We start from the raw sequence: 19406 nt of genomic DNA, 5'->3' as shown, positions 1-19406 counted from the left end.
AGAGCCAAGATCCTAGCTCTCCTCGAGATTTCTTGAGCTTCACTTCTAACTTTTTGCGACGACAGCAATTGCGACAGCACCTCAACACCGCAGACCGAACGAACATTCCCACGCGACAAAACTACGAAAGCAGTCACTATGCATCTCATGTACACTCTCGATGCCAATGGCAAGCGCGTCTACACCTTGAAGAAGGTCGTCGGTAGCGAAGTAACGAAGTCTGCGCATCCAGCCAGATTTTCACCAGATGACAAGTACTCGAGGTATGCAGAAATCGCTTGGGCGCGACATCAATGACGCGAGACGCGATGCTGATGCGACTCATAGACACAGAGTCACCTTGAAGAAGCGTTACGGTCTGCTCCTGACTCAGCAGAGTGAGTACAAAATAGATGGAGGAACAAAGGACGCTGCTGACAATGGAACAGAGGATAAGACTGTGCTCGGACAATAGACGGAGACCTGAAGAGATGATACGATCTCGCTGTGTGGGATTAGCGATGGAGTTTTGGCGTTCGACTGGAAAAGCTGGGATGTGGTGCACAATTGCGTGGGATGCTCATGCCTCGTCAGGAAGTGTCCTATGAATGCAGCCTGTAAGCAATTGATACGCGATTATGAGCGAGAACTATGGTGGACAGTGCAGTGCTCAGGGCGTCTGCTTCACTTCGTGTCTCACTGCCAAGACTAAGGTACAGCGGCAAGTTTCTCCGATAAATGTTTTGCTTTATTTTCACCAGTGCACCAAGTTTCACCTTTGGTCACACACTACCTTGCTGTTTCACAGGCAATACTCGACAGCAAAGTAATTACAACCGGTTACCCATTCGTTACTTCACCCCGAACGAAGAACTCTGCATACATCAGTGTGCGCGTGAAAGACCGCGCACTGGACCAGACTCGACCAGATCGCTTCCCGCACGCCATAGCTCCAATGGAGAACTCACCCCTCGGTCGACTCTCGTCGGAATTGCGCAACGAAATCTACGAGCTGGCCCTCACAGCTGACAAGCCACTCACCATCTGCTCCAAGCTTGTATACCCAGGTGGAACTTCACGCGCGCCAACGGGAATTCAGCCAGCGCTCACGAAGGTCTGCCGCCAGGTTCGCAAGGAGACTCTCACGATGTTCTATCATACCAACACATTCCTCATCGAGGTCTGCGGACCTTGCGCAACCGGGGCAAGCCCAAACCTCGCGCGCGAGCAGAAGGAAGTAGTGGCTTGGCTTTTTGGGCTGGAGCGCAAGCATCATGCTTCGATCCGCGATCTGCATCTGACGATCGACATGTCCTTGATCGAAAGCAGAGATTCGCCAGACTGGCGAGCTTTGATGGAGGTACTGGAAAGCTTCCGCTATCATGGCAAGCATGAGGAGGAGCAGAAACTGAAAGTGACTGTGCGCCTGAATAAAGACATGTTCGATTGGATGTCACGCTCGGGCTCAGCAGGTGAGGCCGCTGCGTACGCTGAGCAAAAGGAGAAGGACGCGGTGGAGTTCTTCGAAGCTGAAGGTCTGGGGATTGAGATGGTGTGGGCATCGGGCCGGACGACTTGAAGATGTGCAGTTGGCGAGAAGTCGCAGGGACTGGAGAGACAGGGTAGTGGATAGCCGTGGGCTTCGTAAAGGGGGTGCATTCGGAGCCAGACGACCTTGTGGTGCTTCTGCGCATTTGATCGACTGTTGACTTTGTTACTCAAATAAGCGTTTGTATTGAGGTGGCGTTTGCAGTAAGCGGTCCCCTTTCTTTAGACTCCAAGCTTGTGCGCACTTCTTCACTTACCTTCTTACCTGAATCTCGATAGCAACACCTCCAATTCAACGCCGCGCCCTCAGAGCTGGGTTCCATCAGAGAGCACTCGCCTCATCAACCCCGCATCAACTCATTATCAAGGCCACTCGAGTCCGCATTTATCTGTTCGACCGCATCGCCGACCGCTATCAACATGGAGAACTCGTCGCTCAACAAGCTTTCTGCCGAACTGCGCAACGAGATTTACGAACTCGTGCTTGCACAGGATAAGCCTCTAGTAATATGCAGCGAACATCCCAATCCTGACTCGACGGCGATACAGCCGCCTCTTACCCGCGTCTGTCGGCAGATCCGCGCCGAAGCCCTCGAACTGTTCTACTACTGCAACACTTTTGTTATTGAAATGATTTCGTCCCGGTTATGGGACTGGGATGACTATATATTGTGGAACTTCCCCTACGAACCCGAATATGAGACCTGGGGCGAATATGACATGCCGGTACCTTGCAGCCAGCGCGAAATACTCGAGAGAAGAACGTATGAGGCCTCAGAATGGCTAGAATGTACCAGCCAAAAGCATCACGATATCATCAAGAAAGTAAAAGTCATGGTCTCTACGTATGCAGACGATTGGGACCACTATGAGGAGGAACACGTCGGAACATACAACATCAAAACTCTGGTGAAGAAGTTGAGAGAGTGTGGTTATGGTGGAATCGAAGGGCAGCAGAAACTGAAAGTGACTGTACACCTGGTCTCTGAGTACACCACTGATGATGAGCTGTTATGGGTATACGGAGGGTCTGCCGACGAGCGTTGCATGGAAATGAAGACAAATGCGAGAAAGTTCTTCGAAGAGCAAGGTCTAGAGGTCGAGGTAACTTGGAAGAAGATGTGGTCTCACGATGTGAGTAACTGCAGTCACTGTCGTGCCCCTTTGCAGGAGCCGCAATGAATGTGTCACGATTACAGAGAGGCAGGCCCTTAGCCCTGGTAGGATGAGCTGTGTGAATGATCATACTGGTGGAGCGAACAACTGGGAGCCGAGAATTTTCTCTTGCAGAACACTGCACTAACAGCCGGAACAAAGAGATTATGCAGTCGAAGAAAAGTCATTCACTTTCGCACATCACTTGCGCTGTAGGATTCTCCAGGACCTAGTTTTCTTCTCCAATACTAATCTGTCTACTTTGCTTACCTTCGCACTAACATCTCAATAGTATCACCCCATCGCAGCACTGCCCACCAAGGCTCGATTTAGGCAAAAGGCATTCAAGCCATCCAACTCAGCTCAGCAAGCCTCTCGTGATCAAGCCCACTTTTCTCGCCGCCATGGAGAACTCACTCTTCGGCAAGCTCTCCGCAGAACTACGGAACGACATCTACAAGCGCGTACTCTCAGCCGACAGATCACTGGCGATTTGCTCCGGGCCCTCCGAACTCCGTAAAGCCAGACAGCCACCAATAACTCGAGTCTGCAGCCAAATCCGCGAAGAAAACCTACAAATGTTCTACCACTGCAATACCTTTGTCGCAGAAATATCGGCGCACACGCACTGGACTCCCGACCCCGACAGATGGGTCCTTGACAAAATTGACAAAATTGAGCATTGGCTCCAGTGCACAACTTCCAAGAACCTCGCCAATGTCCAGGATCTTCGGCTTGTGATGACCCTACCTGACTACTGCTACTTCGAAGACGCCGAGGATGATTTGGAAGCCTTGAAGCAGGCGCTGGAACGATTCGGTTTGGTTGAAGATGGCGCGAACCCTAGGATGAACGTGATCGCATGCCTGCGTGCAACAACCGGTGACTTCAAAGACTACCGTGAGAGGCGCAAGAGGGAGACGAAGGCGTTCTTCGATAGCCTCGAATTTGAGGTTGAGGTCGTTTGGGAGAAAATGGACGGGAGCTGGTGCTGAATGATAGCATGTTCGGTGGTCGTAACATCGATGTTCACTCCCAAGCCAGTGCAATTGGGGAACGATCTCACTGCATGGATTCGGCCTTACTGACCAAAATATGGACCCTGTGACAGTCTCGTCCAATGACAGGAACCATTCGCACAGTAGAAGTAACTGGATTTTATCAATTCAAACAGTAGGATGACTGGGACTCGTTGAGGTTGATGCGAAGGTGGACATCGTAGTCAAAGGGAACATGAAAGTCGTCGTGTACTTGACCAGTGTGACTTAGCCTGGCTTGAACATTCTCAGGGCCGGACAGGGGTGGTTGGTAGTCCTCCAGGCGTCCTGGCAATCGTTGTTTCATTGGGAATCTTGATTAGTTAGAGGATGAAGACAACTTTTGGGAGCATGTCTCGATAAGCTGCAGTGATGGGGAAGATAGACGAAGCCGTAATGTGATAAGTGAGACATGTAGCGAGTGTTTGCACTTCTAGTCACATGAAATACTGAAGCTTGGGCGCACTTTCTCTCGCACTGAACTCTTTCCTTTTCATTTTCGCAGCGTTGCCACAACAACAACATCAACACCACCACGCCTCTTAAGCTGCATTTACATCGCCAAATTGCAGCTGCGATGGAGAATTCGCCTTTCAACAATCTCTCCGCCGAATTGCGCAACGAGATCTGGCAACTGGCGCTCAAATCCGATACACCTCTGGCCATTGGTGGCACATCCGCCCACGGTCCAACCGCTGCGCAGCCGCCACTCACCCGTGTCTGCAAGCAAATCCGCCTGGAGACTATCTAGATGTTTTACTGCTCCAACACTTTCGCAATGGAGATGAAGTGTGTGAATTGCGCGAGCAACGTATTCTGCGCTTACACAATGGGCTCGAAGGCGTATGATCTCAAGAACTGGCTACGCTTCATCAGCACGAACAAGTACCACGAGGCTATATCAAAGATGGGACTTGTAGTCTGGGTACCTGCAATGGGCAATTGTGGCTGGATAGGAGATTGGAAAATGAGTCTGCTCAATGGCTTGCAGACGTATGGTTTCGGTGGTGCGCATGAGAATCGCCGACTAAAAGTGACGGTGCGCATGGCTTGTTGGCTGAGCGAGAAAGACCAGAGCATGCGCTTCTTGCCTGATGTTGGCACAGAACGCCTGCAGCGGAAAGAGACGGCGAGGAAGTTCTTCGAGAGGCTGGGCATGGAAGTTGACGAGGTCACCTGGGAAACAATGTACGACGAACGAGATCGTCGAGTGGACCTTTAAAAGGGTTGCAACCTTAGTTATAAGGCATTCGATTTAGTCACAGTCGTCTGAGAATGATGACTGAGTCGTGCCACCTACCCGGTCATTCACCCGCCCGCAGCTCGAGCTCCCCATATCAAGTACTTTCCTTCCACGAACCTTCTCACTTGAGTCCACATCATTGTCATTACAGCTCGCCACAGACATCAGCAAAGATTTCAGAAACTATCCCGCCTGCTCTCAGACCAGACCAAATCCCATCAACCTCTCCTTTCCTCGACCGAACCACTGCCTCCCGACACTATGGACAACTCGCCCTTGGGAAAGCTCTCCGCCGAACTGCGAAATGAGGTCTACCGTTTAGTAGTCTCAGCCGAGAAGCCTCTGGTCGTCTGCAAGAACCACTCGGCACCCGAACTAAGCGCCGTACAGCCAGCCCTTACTCGTACCTGTCGCCAGATCCGCGAAGAATCACTTGGAATGTTCTATCACGCCAACACCTTCGTCATGGAGCTCATCACAACCATGTTTTGGGGAGACTATGTCGAGTCCGACAGCATCCACCAGAGAACGAAGGAAGTTTCAGCATGGTTACAATGTACGAGCCAGAAGCATCATGACACAATCAGACACTCAAAACTCGTCATCTGCAAGCCTGAAATCGAGGATGCTGAGTACACAGATTGGCGACCGCTCGCTCAGGCGTTAAAGCAATGTGGCTATGCTCGCGAAGGTCAAAATCAGAAGCTCGATGCGGTCGTGCACAATATCAGCGAGGCCACTGATTATGCGGATTATGAGTATCTCTGGAGAATGTGCTACACCGGTCCGCAGATTCCCGCGTTCATACAGGGCGAGAAGGAGTATACGCGGCGGTTCTTCAGTGATCTTGGGTTGAATGTCGAAGCCGATCTCCAGTTCCTGCCATCTCTGCACTTTGAGAGATGCGGGAACTGTCAAGGCATGCTGGACTTATTGAGCGCTCGAGTCCATGAAGAACAGTAAAGGTGTTGGATCGAGCAGCATTTGCGCAGCCCCAAGGATTGGCTGTACGAGCCATGCCAATGTTTCACATTCTGGTAGCCGGAAAGAATACATGAAGCTGATACGCGTCCGCTACATGAGACTTTGTTAAACATTACAACGAGAAGCTCCGATGGGCTAGGGTCGAAAATTTACGAGATCATCAGTCGTTCATGGAGGACGATATGGACACAGGACGAGTACTTTGGGCGTCGCGAGAAAGGTCTTGGCACAATCACTGGAGGCACATGAGTGAATCGCGCTGCTCGGCCCGGCGATTCACCTTTGGCGACATGAATCTTCCATATTAGACAGAGGCATTTACGAAAATTCTCCTAACCTCATCCCAACTGTCACCTTCGTGCTCTACTGAACCAGCCCCATCAAAGGCCCTAGATATCGTTCAGCTTGCCCTCAAGCCTTAGCTCGCTACAACGAGTCCTACGTGCTGATTCCTGACCACCGTCTTGGGCGTCTCCTTCTCAACCATTGCCGTTGCCTCTTAACACCATGGAGAACTCGCCACTCGAGAAACTCCCCGCCGAGCTGCGAAACAAGATCTATCGACTAGTGGTCTCAGACAATAAGCCTCTGACTGTCTGCGCCCGATCTCCTGGATACCACAAAGCTATTCAACCACCGATCACCCGCGTTTGTCGCCAAATCCGCGACGAGAGTCTGACGATGTTCTACCACTGCAACGAGTTCGTCTTCGAGGTCATTCCAGCAGAATCCTGGAGAGAAACCCGATGGGATATCGCCGACCGAGTGTGGGAGATTGAACTATGGCTCCATTCTACGAGCGAGAAGAATCGCGCTGCCATCCAGAACTTACTTATCGTGTGCGGCTCGAACTGTCGCGCGCCTGATTGCGAATCAATGTGGCAGGTTCTGGCGGAAGTGCTGCTGGTTTATGGCTATGGAGGGAAAGCAGAGAGACAGAACAGGCTCAAGTGCACCATTCACATCCATCTGGTGTTTGATCTGTGGGCGAGCTGGCTGTTTGCGAACCTTCCAGCGGGCACAAATCTGGAGGTATACCGTCGGGAGCAGGAGACGAAGTCAACTAAGCTTTTCGAAGACTTGGGCCTTGACGTCCACGTTACTTCGGAAATGGTCGTTCGTCGATGAAGGAATAACCCAGTGGTACCTTGGATGGGTGGCCTGAAACACATTGAATCGCTGTGAAGCACACTTTTGTCTGCGAAGATGGAGACTTCCAAACTCCCAGAGATCACTACAGTTAGCAACACGTAATGATGGCGTGCCGAGGATTGAAAATTAGCTTGTTCATACACGTATGTCGAGACTGACTGAGACCCTGCGTGCTCAGACCTTATTTCAAAAAGCGAATTGCCAGAAGCATACCTTTCTAGGAGAACATAGCATCTCCTCAGCTTCCAAGAGGTTGCAATGCCAGCAGCATGGTATGCGGGATTGTCGGAAATCCGAGTTCTCTAGGTATAGCCGATCGCAAAATACAAGCTCTTTCTCCGAAAATTCAACAACGTCACTGCTCTTTCGTCGAGAGAAGCGGCGGACTAGCGCTACAAAAAGCTGTTTGAGACATGGAAGCGTGTAGAAAAATAGCCTGCTTATCTGCATTCATCGCACCCTATGAGCAGTAAACTTTGAACAAAATATCAATCATCCCTTCTCCCATCATGAGACCACACTGCACCACCTCTACTCAAATCGAAACCTCTCAGGACACCTCACACCACTCTGCATCAACGGGGTATAACTTGTCTGTCGAATCCGACTTTGACTCTCCGCGTAGTGTCTCAATTTCTGTTCCGAAGCATTCTGAGGGGGCACTGTCGATTTCCTAATCTGCAAAGGTGCCACAGGCTCGAAAGTGAGTACTGTATTACATTCGCTGCTGAGGGAACGCGTGTTTGCAGCGCTACCGGTAGACGAGTCGAAACTCATTTTTGATCGTGGTTGGTCGTGCAGAGGTACTGCATTCACGGGGCTATGCTGAATTGTCAATACGCTGCCTGAGCTAGAGCTCCGACTGCTCGAGGTGAGCGAAGGTAAGGGGTTTGCCTTGGGTAAGACTTGAGATTCGCCTGTTGTGTCGCGACTGTAGATGCTTGACAAGGATGCTCGTCTTCGCGAGAGGACGGCCAGGTTGGCGGAGGAAAGCGCTACTGGTGGTGGCGGTAGTAGATCGAGTGTATCGTCGCTTCGACTAGGCCTGACAGGTACAGGACGAGAAAATGAGCGAGGCGGATATATAGCTCGGTGCATTGTGCTGCCGGCATGCAAACGATTGGGAAGATAAGCTGGTAGAGGTGGTAGAGGTGAGGCTGGTGGCGGTGGTAGGTGTAAGCTTGTATGCGACCGTATCGAGGACATCGATGGTCGTGCATGCAAGAGCGAGGGAGGTATGGCAGCTTTGCTGCAACTGATATCCGGTTTCGTTGGCCTCGGCGGCAGCCATGGTTCGGTAACGACCGGCATAGGTTCATGCTCTGCTTCTCTCGAGACCATCGCTTTGGACGAAATCGAAGTTGATGAGCGGCACTTGAATGACATTTCGGATGGCATGGTTCGAAGCGCTCGCTCCCTGTGGGCCAGGAAAAGAGGTAGCAGTTTGTGTTCTGGCACTATTCCGAGCAAATGACATCCATTCGCTCCGCTTACTCGCCGCACGAGCAGGATGAGAATCAGCGTAGCAATCCTGACAAAACCATCAGCATGAGTACAGACGCTCGATTCGCAGCGTATCGACTCACATGCCGACAAGGCCTGCCAGTATGGCAACTCGGTTGATGATGCACACGTGGCCATGGTCCACCGAATTCATATTCCGTGAGCTGGTCCCAAGAGTGCACAGAGGTTGTCTCGCCGCAGTAAGCGTAATGCACAGCCCACTGGCTATTGTCCATATCGTGACTAGTATTGGCAAGGTGTGCGCAGCAAGTGACTGATAGCCATCGACTCGTTCCCCATCGATCATGTTCCGGGCTCTTGTCCGTAGGTGAGTTGCGATGTTTTGCAGAAGAAGGTAGAATAATGATAAGATGCCCTGTAGCATATGTCAGAATTTCCATCCAGCGGCCCATGCGAAGTATCCCTTACTGCCACCAGATACATTACCGCAGAAGGAATCGCTTGTGTGTCTATAGCTCCGATGACCAGGAGGAAGATTGTGCTTGCGACGACATACAATGCCGCCCACAGGAGTGCATTTTGACAGACAACAATCGTGATCCGTCCAAGCTGGTTCCTTTGCGCTCGTGCCGGTTGTAGTTGTTGCAAATCGCGTGACTCTGATACGCCCATGGCCGAGGCCACCCAGCAAAGTCCGCAATGATGACCGAAAGATCGTGATTCTTCACTGCCGGAAAGATGTTGTTTGTGATCTTGCTGCGCCGGTTTATGACTGCTGCTGGTAATGATGCTGTGGATGAGGTGTAAGCTAGGCAAATGCAGTAGACAGCGGTCTCATGCTGCATATGGTCGGCATAGTGGTTGGTCGCGTTGTGGTTCCTTTACCAGCCATCGCGTCGAAATGTGCTTACCCTGATAGGTGAAATTTGGGAAGTGGTTGCATGAACTACATTCCAGAGGCGGTGCGACGCGAAGAGTGGAATGCAGCTCGCGATTGGTGCTGCTCACTGACTACCCACCACTCACCACAGCTAAAATGCTCGCTGCAGACACAACAAACGGAGGCGCAACGTAACGAGCCGCAACCACGGAAAAGGCAGTCGAAGGGAGGTTCGGCAGCACCCAGAACTGCACGAGATATTGGCGTGCACGATCGCCAAAACCTGGTCACCTCCGACGTCGAGCTGGTCCGCGAAGCCAAGGAAGCGCCTCTACCTCATCCACTGCGCGAAGCATGATTCCAGAATGACATGCTCCCGGCCTTCCCGCAGCAGTAGGCGAAAAACAGGCGCCTCGATCGGTTGAATTTCATGCCTTCCTATGCTTGTGGCGTCTTCTGGTGAAACAATTGGAGCGCAGTACTCCTGGCTGAAGATCCATTTCGGCTTGGCAGTCTTGCATTTGACAGGAGCTGCATGGAGTGAGCTGATGTCCAGGTGCTTGTTGACTGCCTGACAAGACTTCTTCTTCCATTGGGTGATGCCTCAGGATCCTCTTGTGTGAGAAGACACGCGCCACGAAGGCGAAGCATGCCAATTGAAGATCCTAGCTCGGCGGCGGGTAGAACAAGACCCGATATAGATGATGTTGGTGGCAGCAAGAAGTCGGTGCTGGAGAAACAGCAGGTGAGGTCGACGCCATCATCCTGGTCGAAGTTTGGCGGGCCGCGACCCATGTCTGGGTGGTTGCTCTTCACGACATCTCCACAACAGCGCGACTTTTCGAGCGTCACCACTTCGCACGCGCCGGCGGCCTCTTCATCATGGCCACATCGAATATCGCCGATACCAAATATTCACCAAAGCCTCCGTGAACAGAACTGCACCTGGCATTCATTCCGAGGACGAAAGCAGAGGATCCACAGCCCCATCGCAGCATTCGGGACGAAAGTGGCTCAGCAACAAGCCTTCGAGCCACGCAAGCTGAGAAGTGCTCCCCTGTCCGAGGCGCCGTATCTGTCTCGAATTGTTTACTGCTTATGTCTGAGACAGTAGCCTTATAGAAGAGCGAGTTCCATTGCCTGCCTCTTCTGCAGTTCTAACTGCTCTTTCAAAGTTTGCTACGTTGCTGCCTCGAGCAACTCGAACATCAAAATGCGGATACCACAGACGAAGCTTCAGCGGGTGAAGGCAGGTACTCACCTGTTCCAGAGTGTGCTAGTCTTTGTGGCAGGATGCCTCACTTTGGCTGTCATGACCAAGTCGGGCGGATATGGTGGGCAGACTGCTTTCTACTTTGCACTGGTACGCACAAATCTCGACAGATGTGTACGGGACTGGCTGACCAGACGGTAGTGCTTCTTCACGATCCCAGCAGTAATCTATCAGGTTATGGTACCAATGTGGTCGCGTGCCTGGCGCTTCAACAATGTCTGGGCAATCGCAACCGTTGACGTCCTCTTCGCCATCTTATGGTTCGCCGCTGCCATTGCTGTAGCAGTATGGAACGGCCAAGCAATCTCAAAGGGCAAGACAAAGACCGACACGAAATCCGACTCGAACACGGACACACCCAAACGCGCCGACGAAGTGATCAAAGACGGATCTTGCAAGTCATTCGCATATGGCAGTGTCAGCAAATGCAACGTCAGCAAAGCCACTGTCGGGCTGGGAGTCGTGATGTTCCTGCTCTTTGCACTCACAGCTGCGATTGCGATTTACGCCATCAAGCAGCACAAGAAAACAGGCGCTGTACCCATCAATGAGTTCAAGAGGAACCCAGCGGGAAGTGCAAGAGATTCGGATTCGATCACGGACAAGACAGCAGACCCGTGGTCAACGGACACCGAAGACTTGAATGGCAACAATACCGACAGGTTTGGGCTTGGGCAGACTGCACCGACCGCAGACAGAGAAGGCTTGCTTGGAACAGGAGGTCACAGAAGAGGAGATTCGGACACATACTCGCACACAGACGCCGACGGAATGGCACATCCTGGAAGGAGAACGAGCTATCACTCGACTACGCAGACCGCCTATGCGCCGGCGAGCTATGACGACCACATGGCACCGTCTGCTCTGAGCCCGACAGGCTATGATCCAGCGAACCCGAACGGCCACCTCCAGTTCCCGGAAGCGAACTACAATGCGTTGCGATAGTGGAGACGGATGGCAGTGGCTTGAGGAATGACACGAGTATCATGAAGTGCACGGCAGAATGAAAGACTACGTTGACCGGTCTTGAAGCGACCATGAACCTTATTCGAGCGAATGTATGAAAGGGACCAATGTTATCCCATGTGCACGCAAGATCCAGATGCATGGCACTGAGCTCTGGACGCATTGACTTACTACATACCATTCGCCCAGCATGAATGTTTGTGCGGCGTTTCTCGCATGATCACGAAAGGTCATGCGTGACTGGGAACGGTCACTGCGGTACTAACACACGCCGCCTGGACAGACCATGGAATTTAGGACCATGGCTTCGAACCTGCCACGCCTAAAGCTAGACCGACGAGGCAAGGACTATCAGGTACCGAAGTCTGTTCCTGACTAACGTGTCGTGCGTGGTAGTTGACTGTTTACATCCTCGAACTCTATGTTGACTTGCAGCATACCATACTCTCTTTACCAAGCTGCAAACCTGCTACTCAGCATACAACACTCTCTAAAGATACTATCGCTATCGCTACTATCAAGTCTATCTAGCGGAGCAGTCACAATCATGGATCCCTCTGATCTAGCGACAACGCTTTCAAAGGTCGACTTACAAGCAGAAGACAACGACCAACCACTGCAACCAGACAACTCGTCGAACAACACAACCAAACCAAAACCACCACAACCACCCACCCTGCTCACCCTCCCACCCGAACTCCGCCTCCAAATCTACTCCCACGCAACCTCCAACCTCATCGGCTCCTCCCTCGTCCGCCTACACTCCGGCCGCCTACAATTCCGCCTCGCATGGCCTCTCTCACCCCTCGACTACCGCTCCGAGCAACAACTCGCCATCGACGCCATCGCTTCCACTTCCCAACAAATCCGACGCGAACTTTTACCCATCATCATGCGAGGTTTCATTGTGAAATTCCCAGCTTGGACGCCAGAGTTCAAGGTTCAATGTATGCATTGGATTGAAGATGTGAGCGATTTGTTCTGTCGATGTGTGGATTGGATATGGTTGGAGGGATTGTATTGGAGGGTTTCGATTTTGCTTGGACGAGAGGAAGGAGGGAGGAGGGAGGAGATGATGGGGGAGGATGAGAGGGCTAGGGGGAGGGATGTGCATATGCATGAGGTGAGATACCTTCCATATTGCCAGGAGGCGGTTCTTGACTCTGAGAGTGACTGGGCGCTGACGTGGATGTGAATAGGGCAGTCAAAGTTTCGAACGGAACGCCTTCGTCATAAGAGTCGATTTCCAGAGAAGTGCTCAGGAGAGAGCTTTACGCTGCGCAGCGCGGACGATCGATTTGCTTGAGAGGTTGCTGTTGGATTCCGAGGATGGGATAAGTCTTGGGAGGGAGCAGATAGGGACTCTACTTAGTGAGACGCCTTTGACTGGAACGGAACAGCATAGAGTGGAATCGACCTAGACTGTGAATTTGGTTTGAGAGACCTGCTGAGCGATCGTTAGGGTGCATATGGCGTAGCCTGTCGTTTCGTAGCGGATGAAGCGATGTTATTGTCAGAACGAAAGTAGCTGTGTTTTCTGCGCCTTGCCATGCAACCTCAGAATCGACCTGAGCAGCAGCACCGTATCAGAGGGTTTCTGCACAGGGGGGAAAAATTCTTTGGTTTGATGCAGAGAAGATGTCTGCTACCATGTAATGGTTGCAACTTCTAATGCTGCATCTTTTTGCAATTCAATGTCATCATTGGGGAAACCCCACCCCACCCCCACCAAGCGGCAGACCGAAACGGGAATTCCGATGTCGGCTTCAATATTTCGACGACTCTGGTTGTCACTTGCAGAAAGGTACAAACATAGACATAGACAAGCCCCGAAGATGGAGACCGACGCCAAAGTTAGTAAGTGTAACGCAACTGCTCTGCCTTCTGAGGAAGTGCCTGACTTCGAGACCAGAGCAATCTTCAACAGCAGATCCCAACTCCTTCGCCTGGACTTCTGCCAGAGAGCGATGGCCGGTGATTCTGGTAAGAACCAATGGACAGAAATGACTGACAGGGTATCAAGCTCACTATTCCTCACCAGACTGGAGCCATTGATGATGTGCACAAAGCTGTGTCGAAAGAGACAGATCCAGCCAAGCTTGAAGAGGGCAAGAAAATCACAAATGAGCTCGCAACTCTAAAATATGAGCTGCAGCATAATCGACAACTAACGTGAGTGCAAGATGACAAACGGTCACTATGAGCATCACTGACATGTATCAGACCCCTCACCGATGATGGCGGCTCAGACATCGCAGCCTACAACCACGAACTTGAACAGCGAGGCAATCCCAAATGGCACGATGTCGCCTGGCTGTACGCCGAATGCTACCTGTACCGCCGCATGGCAACCATCTTCGCTCTTTCCAAGCACTGGAAGAGCTACGATGTGTTCTCAAAGCAGAAGACAGCCACTTTCCGCTCTTCTCGACCTGCTGTTCTTGAGCTCGCGGCCAGATACAATGACTTGACAAAGCAGCTTGAGTCGAACAAATCTGCACTCGCAACAGCATCAGAAGAGGAACGCACTCAAGCGGAGAAATTGCTCTTCGTCGAGATGTCCGAAATTTGCCTTTGGGGCAACGCAACAGACCTGAGTCTCCTCACAAACCTAAGCTACGACGACATCCAAAAACTCCAAGGCTCCAACGCCCGCAAAGCCAACGAAGACAAAATTCTCGTGAATGACTTTGACAAAGCCTTCTCCATCCTCAAACAAGCCCAAACCTCCGGCGCCAAAGAACGCAGAGTCGACATCGTCCTCGACAACGCCGGCTTCGAACTCTTCGTCGACCTCATCCTCGCCGGCTACCTCCTCCAATCCGGCCTCGCAACCCACATCGTCCTCCACCCAAAAAACATCCCCTGGTTCGTATCCGACGTCGTACCAAAAGATTTCGCAGATTTACTTTCTGTTCTTGTGAACGCGAAACACTTCTACGAGACTCCTTCTGAAGACGATCAAGCACGCGGTGTAACACCCCAACCAATCTCTGAGAAGGAGGGTGCAGATTTGCAAGCTCTCTTCCAAAACTGGTCTCACCTCTACCAAGAAGGCCAGATCGTCCTCCGACCAAATGCTTTCTGGACAGAAGGCGGGTCATACTGGCGTCTACCCAGTACTGCGCCAGCATTATACGAAGATTTGAAGAGTTCGGAGTTGGTGGTTTTCAAAGGTGATCTGAATTATAGGAAACTTACTGCGGATGGAATGTGGGATCCTACTACGCCATTCAGTGAGGCGATTGGACCGATGGGAGCTGGAAGTGGGGTCAGAGTTCTGGCTTTGAGGACTTGTAAGGCGGATGTTGTGGTTGGGTTGCCGGAGGGGAAGGATGAGGAGTTGAGGAAGGGGCAGGATGGAGGCGTTGATGGGGATAAGAGGAAGTGGGCTTGGAGTGGGAAGTGGGCTGTTGTGAGTTTTTTTGATGGGAAGGCTTGAGAATGTGGCGCGGATGTAAAGAGAGGTGAAGGGTGTGAGCAGAGCATAGACTGGGCGACTGTGATGCCGTCAGGACACGGAAAAGCCCAAAGCGATAGAGAACAGCGTAGTAGCCAGTGGGTCATCAGCCCAGAAGAGCGTATCTTTCATTCGTCATTCATTATCATCCGAGTCTGAGATGCATCGTGCGACTCTACGAAGCAGTCCTCGGCTCACTATTCTCCTTCCCCTCCTCCGCGGCCTTCTTACTCGAATACTTATACGCATACATCTGTGGCAAATCCACTCCGGCCTCCTGTCTTCCCCACTGATGCATCAGGGTTCTAGCCATCAGCTCCCGCTCGCGAGTAGCCTCTTCCAGCTTCGACTTCCAATACTTCTCTCGCTTGCGAATAGTCTCGGAGACTTTGGCATCAAGTGCCACGTTGACAGACTCAAGGCTGTGGATCTTGTCCTGTAGAGCCTGCTTCTCTGATTCCACGCCAGCGAGAGCATCTTGTGCTTCGTCACGCTCGATGACGGCCATGTTGAGCTCGGATTGTTTGGCTTCGAGTTGAGTGCGGACGATGTCGAGTTCTTGGTTGGAGGTCTGTGAGGATGACTTCTGCTGTGACCGGAGGCGTTCGAGCTCTGTCTGGTGCATGCTTTGCTGATCACGAAGCTGTTGCTTGAGTTCTTGCATCTGGCGCTGCAAACTGGCGGCCAGCTCAACTGCGCGTGTTCGCTCGTTGGAAGATCGCGAAACATCGTCTTCGTTCGTTTGCTTGGCTGAAGCAAGTTGTTCTCGAAGCGATTTGATCTGTTCCTCTGCCTCAATCTTGGCAGTCTTGTGGTTCTCGACCTCAGACTTGGATTGCAGCAACTCTCTTTCGAGTTCGCTAATAGCGGCCTCGTCATCATGTGCTGACTGCAGCTCCGTTCGGAATCGCTGTCTCTCTGCTTCGTGGTGCTCCCGCTCTGCCTCCAATTCCTCACGGAGATCCAATGCTGCCTTCTCAGCCTGGTCGCGACCGCGCCTTACAGCAGCGAGGTCTGCTTCGAATGCCTTGCACTGCTTCTCGTGTTCAGCTTTCTGTGATTCTAGCTGCTTTCGAAGTTGTTCAATCTCAGCGTCGTGGCTCTGCTTCCTGCCATCTTCGCCTGAACGAGCCAAGTCGGTCAACTTCTGCTGGTTAAGTAGCTGTTCCTTCAACTCGCCAAATTCGCGTCTGAACTCTGCGTTGTGTCGATGTGCCAGTTCTTTCATGTCGACCAGGTCTTGCTCACGTCGTGCAGCTTCTGCGGCAAAAGACTCGTGGCTAGACTGCTCTTGCTTTCGAACCTTCTTTTCTTCCTCCAACGCCTGTCCCAACGCCACATTCAATTGCTCGAGCTGGGCACACTTTGCGTCAAGCTGTTTGAATTGGTCCTCCAGCTCAAGCCGCGACTCATGGTCCATGTTCCCAGAGTATGTGCCATGTGTTGAGGTTCGCTGCAGTGTTGGTGACCTCACCGGTGAGAGCGTTGGGCTGGAAGCTCGGCCAGGGCTGCGACTCCCATTCTTAGCGGGCGAATGCTTCTGTGCCGAGTATGTACTGTTGTGCACGCTTCGCCCTCGGAACGATTGGTGAAGTCCCTGCCGCGCCGGACTAAGTTCGCTGTAGTAGTCTTCAACAGTCGGTTGGTAGAAGTGCTTGTGGTTTAGAGGTTGAGGCGGAGAGCCCTCACCGTCGGTCTGCCACTCTGAACTGAAGCCTTCCTCATACTGGCTTCTCTCCAATATTGACACCTTTGGCGGGCTGTCTTCCGGCGTGTGGTGGCTTTCGGTAATGTCGCCCTCCAGCTCGTCCTCGTCTCTTCCTGGAACTTGCAAAAAGTCATGTGTCGCGATGTGTTGATCTTTCGAAAAGTCGCGAGTAAGCACTTCGTGTTGTCGTAGGTCTGCACTCCGTCGAACTGAATTTTCATGCTCCGATTGCTCATCAACATGCATCTGATGTCGCAGCAGAGAGCCCGTGCGGTTCTCCGCCTCCATCTGAACTCGCCGCTCATCGCGCTCCATCTCGTCGCGCTGCAGAACCTCTTCGCGATCCAAATGCTCACTTCGCTCCAGTATCGTCTGACTCGTATCGATGCCAGTATTCTTTTGGTTCTTCTTCAATGTGCCTCTCTTCATCGATCCTCCTCTCATCCACGCGTCCATGTTCTGTGTGAAGTCACTCGGTCCGTCAATGTCCTCGGAGAAGATTCGATCCACCTTGGGCTCAGGAATACGCGTGTCCGTGTCTTCTGGGTCCTCTAGGTCCAGCGCAGCCAGGTCGAGTGAGTACTCCGACTCTGGCTGCGAGTCGCGTCGCGTTGCCGTCCACGCGCGTACAGGCGGACTAGACTGCATCGTGCTGTCCATGTCGCGAAGGTAAGAAGCAATCAGATAGAACGCCGAACACCCGAGAACATTCCAATCGTGAAAATCGTTGCTTGGTGAGAAGAATGGCTGTCAATGTGGTCGTGGTGATGTCGAAGTCCAATGTTTACTCGGATCGCGGAGTGGGACGGGCGGGGCGCGTCAGCACGTGAAGATTGGCGGAAACAAGTTCACTTCCCGACTGCAAGCCAAGACCATCATCATTCCTTCTCTTCTTGATGCCGCCTGTGGATGCTGTCGCTGAGGCAGCTGGATTGTCCGATCATCATGAGCGTTCCACGGTAGTACTGGCTATCGCCACAGCGTGTCTCATCTGGTACGCTGTGGTGCAGCTGGTTTGTACCATTGGCAACACTCAAATGTATGTAATCAGTCCCCTGTCCACAAGCACAATCTAATTAAAGCAGATGGCGACATTACTCTTCTCCAGAGCCTCCAGCAGCCATTGACCCTTCTACTGCTCCCCACGTCACCGTAATACGCCCCGTGAAAGGCCTCGAACCACGACTCTACGATTGCCTTGCTTCCACACTTCGACAGGACTATCCCAGAGACAGATTGCATGTTCGCTTCTGCATAAGTGATCGAAACGACCCATCCTACGTGGTAATTCAGAGAGTGCTGCAAGACTTTCCCGACCACGATGCTCAGCTTCTCGCGGAGGAAGAGGACGAGGTCCTCAAAACCCGTGCCGGATCTTTCGGACCAAATCCCAAGATTAGAAATATGAGTAGGGCATACCGGGAGACGGTGGGAGATATCATTTGGGTCATTGACTGCAATGTCTGGGTAGCGAAGGGCGTGGTGGGACGGATGGTGTCCAGACTGGAAGGCCACGGTGGGAAGACTAAGTACAAGCTGGTGCATCAACTGCCCTTGGTAGTTGACATCCTTGGTTCTACGAAAGGTGATGAGACAGCTGGCTTGCTGAATGGCGATGCTGACAGCACCTTCCAAATCCGTACGACCAATTCAGCATCTGCGTCTTTCCAGGAAGGCTTCCAACGCAATGCTTCTACCATCGGTGGTGGACGATTGGAAGAAGCTTTCATGTCCTCGGCACACCCCAAGTTCTACACAGCCATCAACACTGTCGCGGTCGCCCCTTGCATCGTGGGGAAGAGTACCATGTTCCGCAAGTCACATCTCAACAGCTTGACAAACGACGCCGGGATCGACTACTTCAGCCGAAACATTTGCGAAGACCATCTCATCGGTGATCTGTTGTGGAAGAACAAAGTGCCAGAGGAGCTGCGCGGGGAGAAGATTGGCAAACATGCTCAATGCTTTGGCGACTTTGCCATTCAGCCCATGGCCAACATGAGTGTGCACGAGTATTGGTCAAGGAGAGTCCGATGGCTTCGTGTACGAAAGTGGACGGTCATACTCGCTACCTGGGTAGAGCCTGGAACTGAAAGCTTCCTCTGTTCGGCGTACGGTGCCTTCGCCGCAACGACACTGCCGTGGTTCGAGATTGCGGCAGGCATTCCACAGACATGGTCTGCGTTTGCCCTGGTTTGGCTAGCCAGTATCTCGGTCTGGTGTGCATTGGATTGGTTGCTGTACCGCAAGCTTCACTCCAGCGCGTCTATCGAGGTCGACGATGACACGCCATTCTTCGCAAGAAGAAACAAGGCACAACGACGTTTCGGCGAATGGCTCTTGTCATGGCTGGGTCGTGAATCGCTTTGTCTACCGATCTGGCTATGGGCATTCTGGGGCGGCTCTCAAGTCGAATGGAGAGGCAAGAAGTTTTGGGTCGGCATGGATATGGAGGTCCATGAGATGCCGGGCGAACACACAGAGACGTCAAGGATCAGTAGGTCCGCCTCGCCTGCAACGCCTATTGGAAAGGCGAGACTAGACTGAATAGAAACTT

The 19406-nt window shown here is 52.2% G+C and overlaps 12 protein-coding genes across 12 annotated transcripts; 11 read left to right on the top strand and 1 right to left on the bottom strand.

The window, feature by feature from the left end:
* Window positions 1-138: 138 nt before the first annotated feature.
* CKM354_001019100 (uncharacterized protein) lies at window positions 139-454 on the top strand (the record flags this gene model as incomplete). Its single annotated transcript, XM_044805642.1, has 3 exons — window positions 139-263; window positions 328-377; window positions 429-454. The coding sequence occupies 3 exons, from the start codon at window positions 139-141 to the stop codon at window positions 452-454; spliced, it is 201 nt and encodes a 66-aa protein (XP_044661577.1).
* Window positions 455-934: 480 nt separating this feature from the next.
* Window positions 935-1558, top strand: CKM354_001019000 (uncharacterized protein; the record flags this gene model as incomplete). The annotated part of the gene is made up of 1 exon (XM_044805641.1): window positions 935-1558. The coding sequence occupies one exon, from the start codon at window positions 935-937 to the stop codon at window positions 1556-1558; it is 624 nt and encodes a 207-aa protein (XP_044661576.1).
* Window positions 1559-1947: 389 nt separating this feature from the next.
* Window positions 1948-2709, top strand: CKM354_001018900 (uncharacterized protein; the record flags this gene model as incomplete). Its single annotated transcript, XM_044805640.1, has 1 exon — window positions 1948-2709. The coding sequence occupies one exon, from the start codon at window positions 1948-1950 to the stop codon at window positions 2707-2709; it is 762 nt and encodes a 253-aa protein (XP_044661575.1).
* Window positions 2710-3086: 377 nt separating this feature from the next.
* CKM354_001018800 (uncharacterized protein) lies at window positions 3087-3677 on the top strand (the record flags this gene model as incomplete). The annotated part of the gene is made up of 1 exon (XM_044805639.1): window positions 3087-3677. The coding sequence occupies one exon, from the start codon at window positions 3087-3089 to the stop codon at window positions 3675-3677; it is 591 nt and encodes a 196-aa protein (XP_044661574.1).
* Window positions 3678-4296: 619 nt separating this feature from the next.
* On the top strand, window positions 4297-4941 carry CKM354_001018700 (uncharacterized protein; the record flags this gene model as incomplete). The annotated part of the gene is made up of 2 exons (XM_044805638.1): window positions 4297-4437; window positions 4561-4941. The coding sequence occupies 2 exons, from the start codon at window positions 4297-4299 to the stop codon at window positions 4939-4941; spliced, it is 522 nt and encodes a 173-aa protein (XP_044661573.1).
* Window positions 4942-5223: 282 nt separating this feature from the next.
* On the top strand, window positions 5224-5925 carry CKM354_001018600 (uncharacterized protein; the record flags this gene model as incomplete). The annotated part of the gene is made up of 1 exon (XM_044805637.1): window positions 5224-5925. One exon carries the CDS (start codon window positions 5224-5226, stop codon window positions 5923-5925), a length of 702 nt encoding a protein of 233 aa, XP_044661572.1.
* Window positions 5926-6453: 528 nt separating this feature from the next.
* CKM354_001018500 (uncharacterized protein) lies at window positions 6454-7074 on the top strand (the record flags this gene model as incomplete). The annotated part of the gene is made up of 1 exon (XM_044805636.1): window positions 6454-7074. The coding sequence occupies one exon, from the start codon at window positions 6454-6456 to the stop codon at window positions 7072-7074; it is 621 nt and encodes a 206-aa protein (XP_044661571.1).
* A 3581-nt stretch (window positions 7075-10655) lies between these two features.
* Window positions 10656-11660, top strand: CKM354_001018400 (uncharacterized protein; the record flags this gene model as incomplete). Its single annotated transcript, XM_044805635.1, has 2 exons — window positions 10656-10805; window positions 10857-11660. 2 exons carry the CDS (start codon window positions 10656-10658, stop codon window positions 11658-11660), a joined length of 954 nt encoding a protein of 317 aa, XP_044661570.1.
* A 568-nt stretch (window positions 11661-12228) lies between these two features.
* CKM354_001018300 (uncharacterized protein) lies at window positions 12229-13102 on the top strand (the record flags this gene model as incomplete). The annotated part of the gene is made up of 2 exons (XM_044805634.1): window positions 12229-12804; window positions 12881-13102. The coding sequence occupies 2 exons, from the start codon at window positions 12229-12231 to the stop codon at window positions 13100-13102; spliced, it is 798 nt and encodes a 265-aa protein (XP_044661569.1).
* Window positions 13103-13516: 414 nt separating this feature from the next.
* Window positions 13517-15123, top strand: CKM354_001018200 (uncharacterized protein; the record flags this gene model as incomplete). Its single annotated transcript, XM_044805633.1, has 4 exons — window positions 13517-13538; window positions 13594-13664; window positions 13723-13853; window positions 13905-15123. 4 exons carry the CDS (start codon window positions 13517-13519, stop codon window positions 15121-15123), a joined length of 1443 nt encoding a protein of 480 aa, XP_044661568.1.
* Window positions 15124-15316: 193 nt separating this feature from the next.
* CKM354_001018100 (uncharacterized protein) lies at window positions 15317-17509 on the bottom strand (the record flags this gene model as incomplete). Its single annotated transcript, XM_044805632.1, has 1 exon — window positions 15317-17509. The coding sequence occupies one exon, from the start codon at window positions 17507-17509 to the stop codon at window positions 15317-15319; it is 2193 nt and encodes a 730-aa protein (XP_044661567.1).
* Window positions 17510-17745: 236 nt separating this feature from the next.
* CKM354_001018000 (uncharacterized protein) lies at window positions 17746-19396 on the top strand (the record flags this gene model as incomplete). Its single annotated transcript, XM_044805631.1, has 2 exons — window positions 17746-17888; window positions 17935-19396. 2 exons carry the CDS (start codon window positions 17746-17748, stop codon window positions 19394-19396), a joined length of 1605 nt encoding a protein of 534 aa, XP_044661566.1.
* Between the last annotated feature and the right edge of the window lie 10 nt (window positions 19397-19406).

The sequence above is a fragment of the Cercospora kikuchii genome (genome assembly GCF_019650295.1).
Source record: "Cercospora kikuchii DNA, contig_00007, whole genome shotgun sequence".
In the NCBI taxonomy this organism is placed as follows: domain Eukaryota; kingdom Fungi; phylum Ascomycota; class Dothideomycetes; order Mycosphaerellales; family Mycosphaerellaceae; genus Cercospora; species Cercospora kikuchii.
The sequence above is the reverse complement of the archived record's forward strand: the minus strand, read 5'-3'. Positions and strand labels throughout refer to the sequence as shown.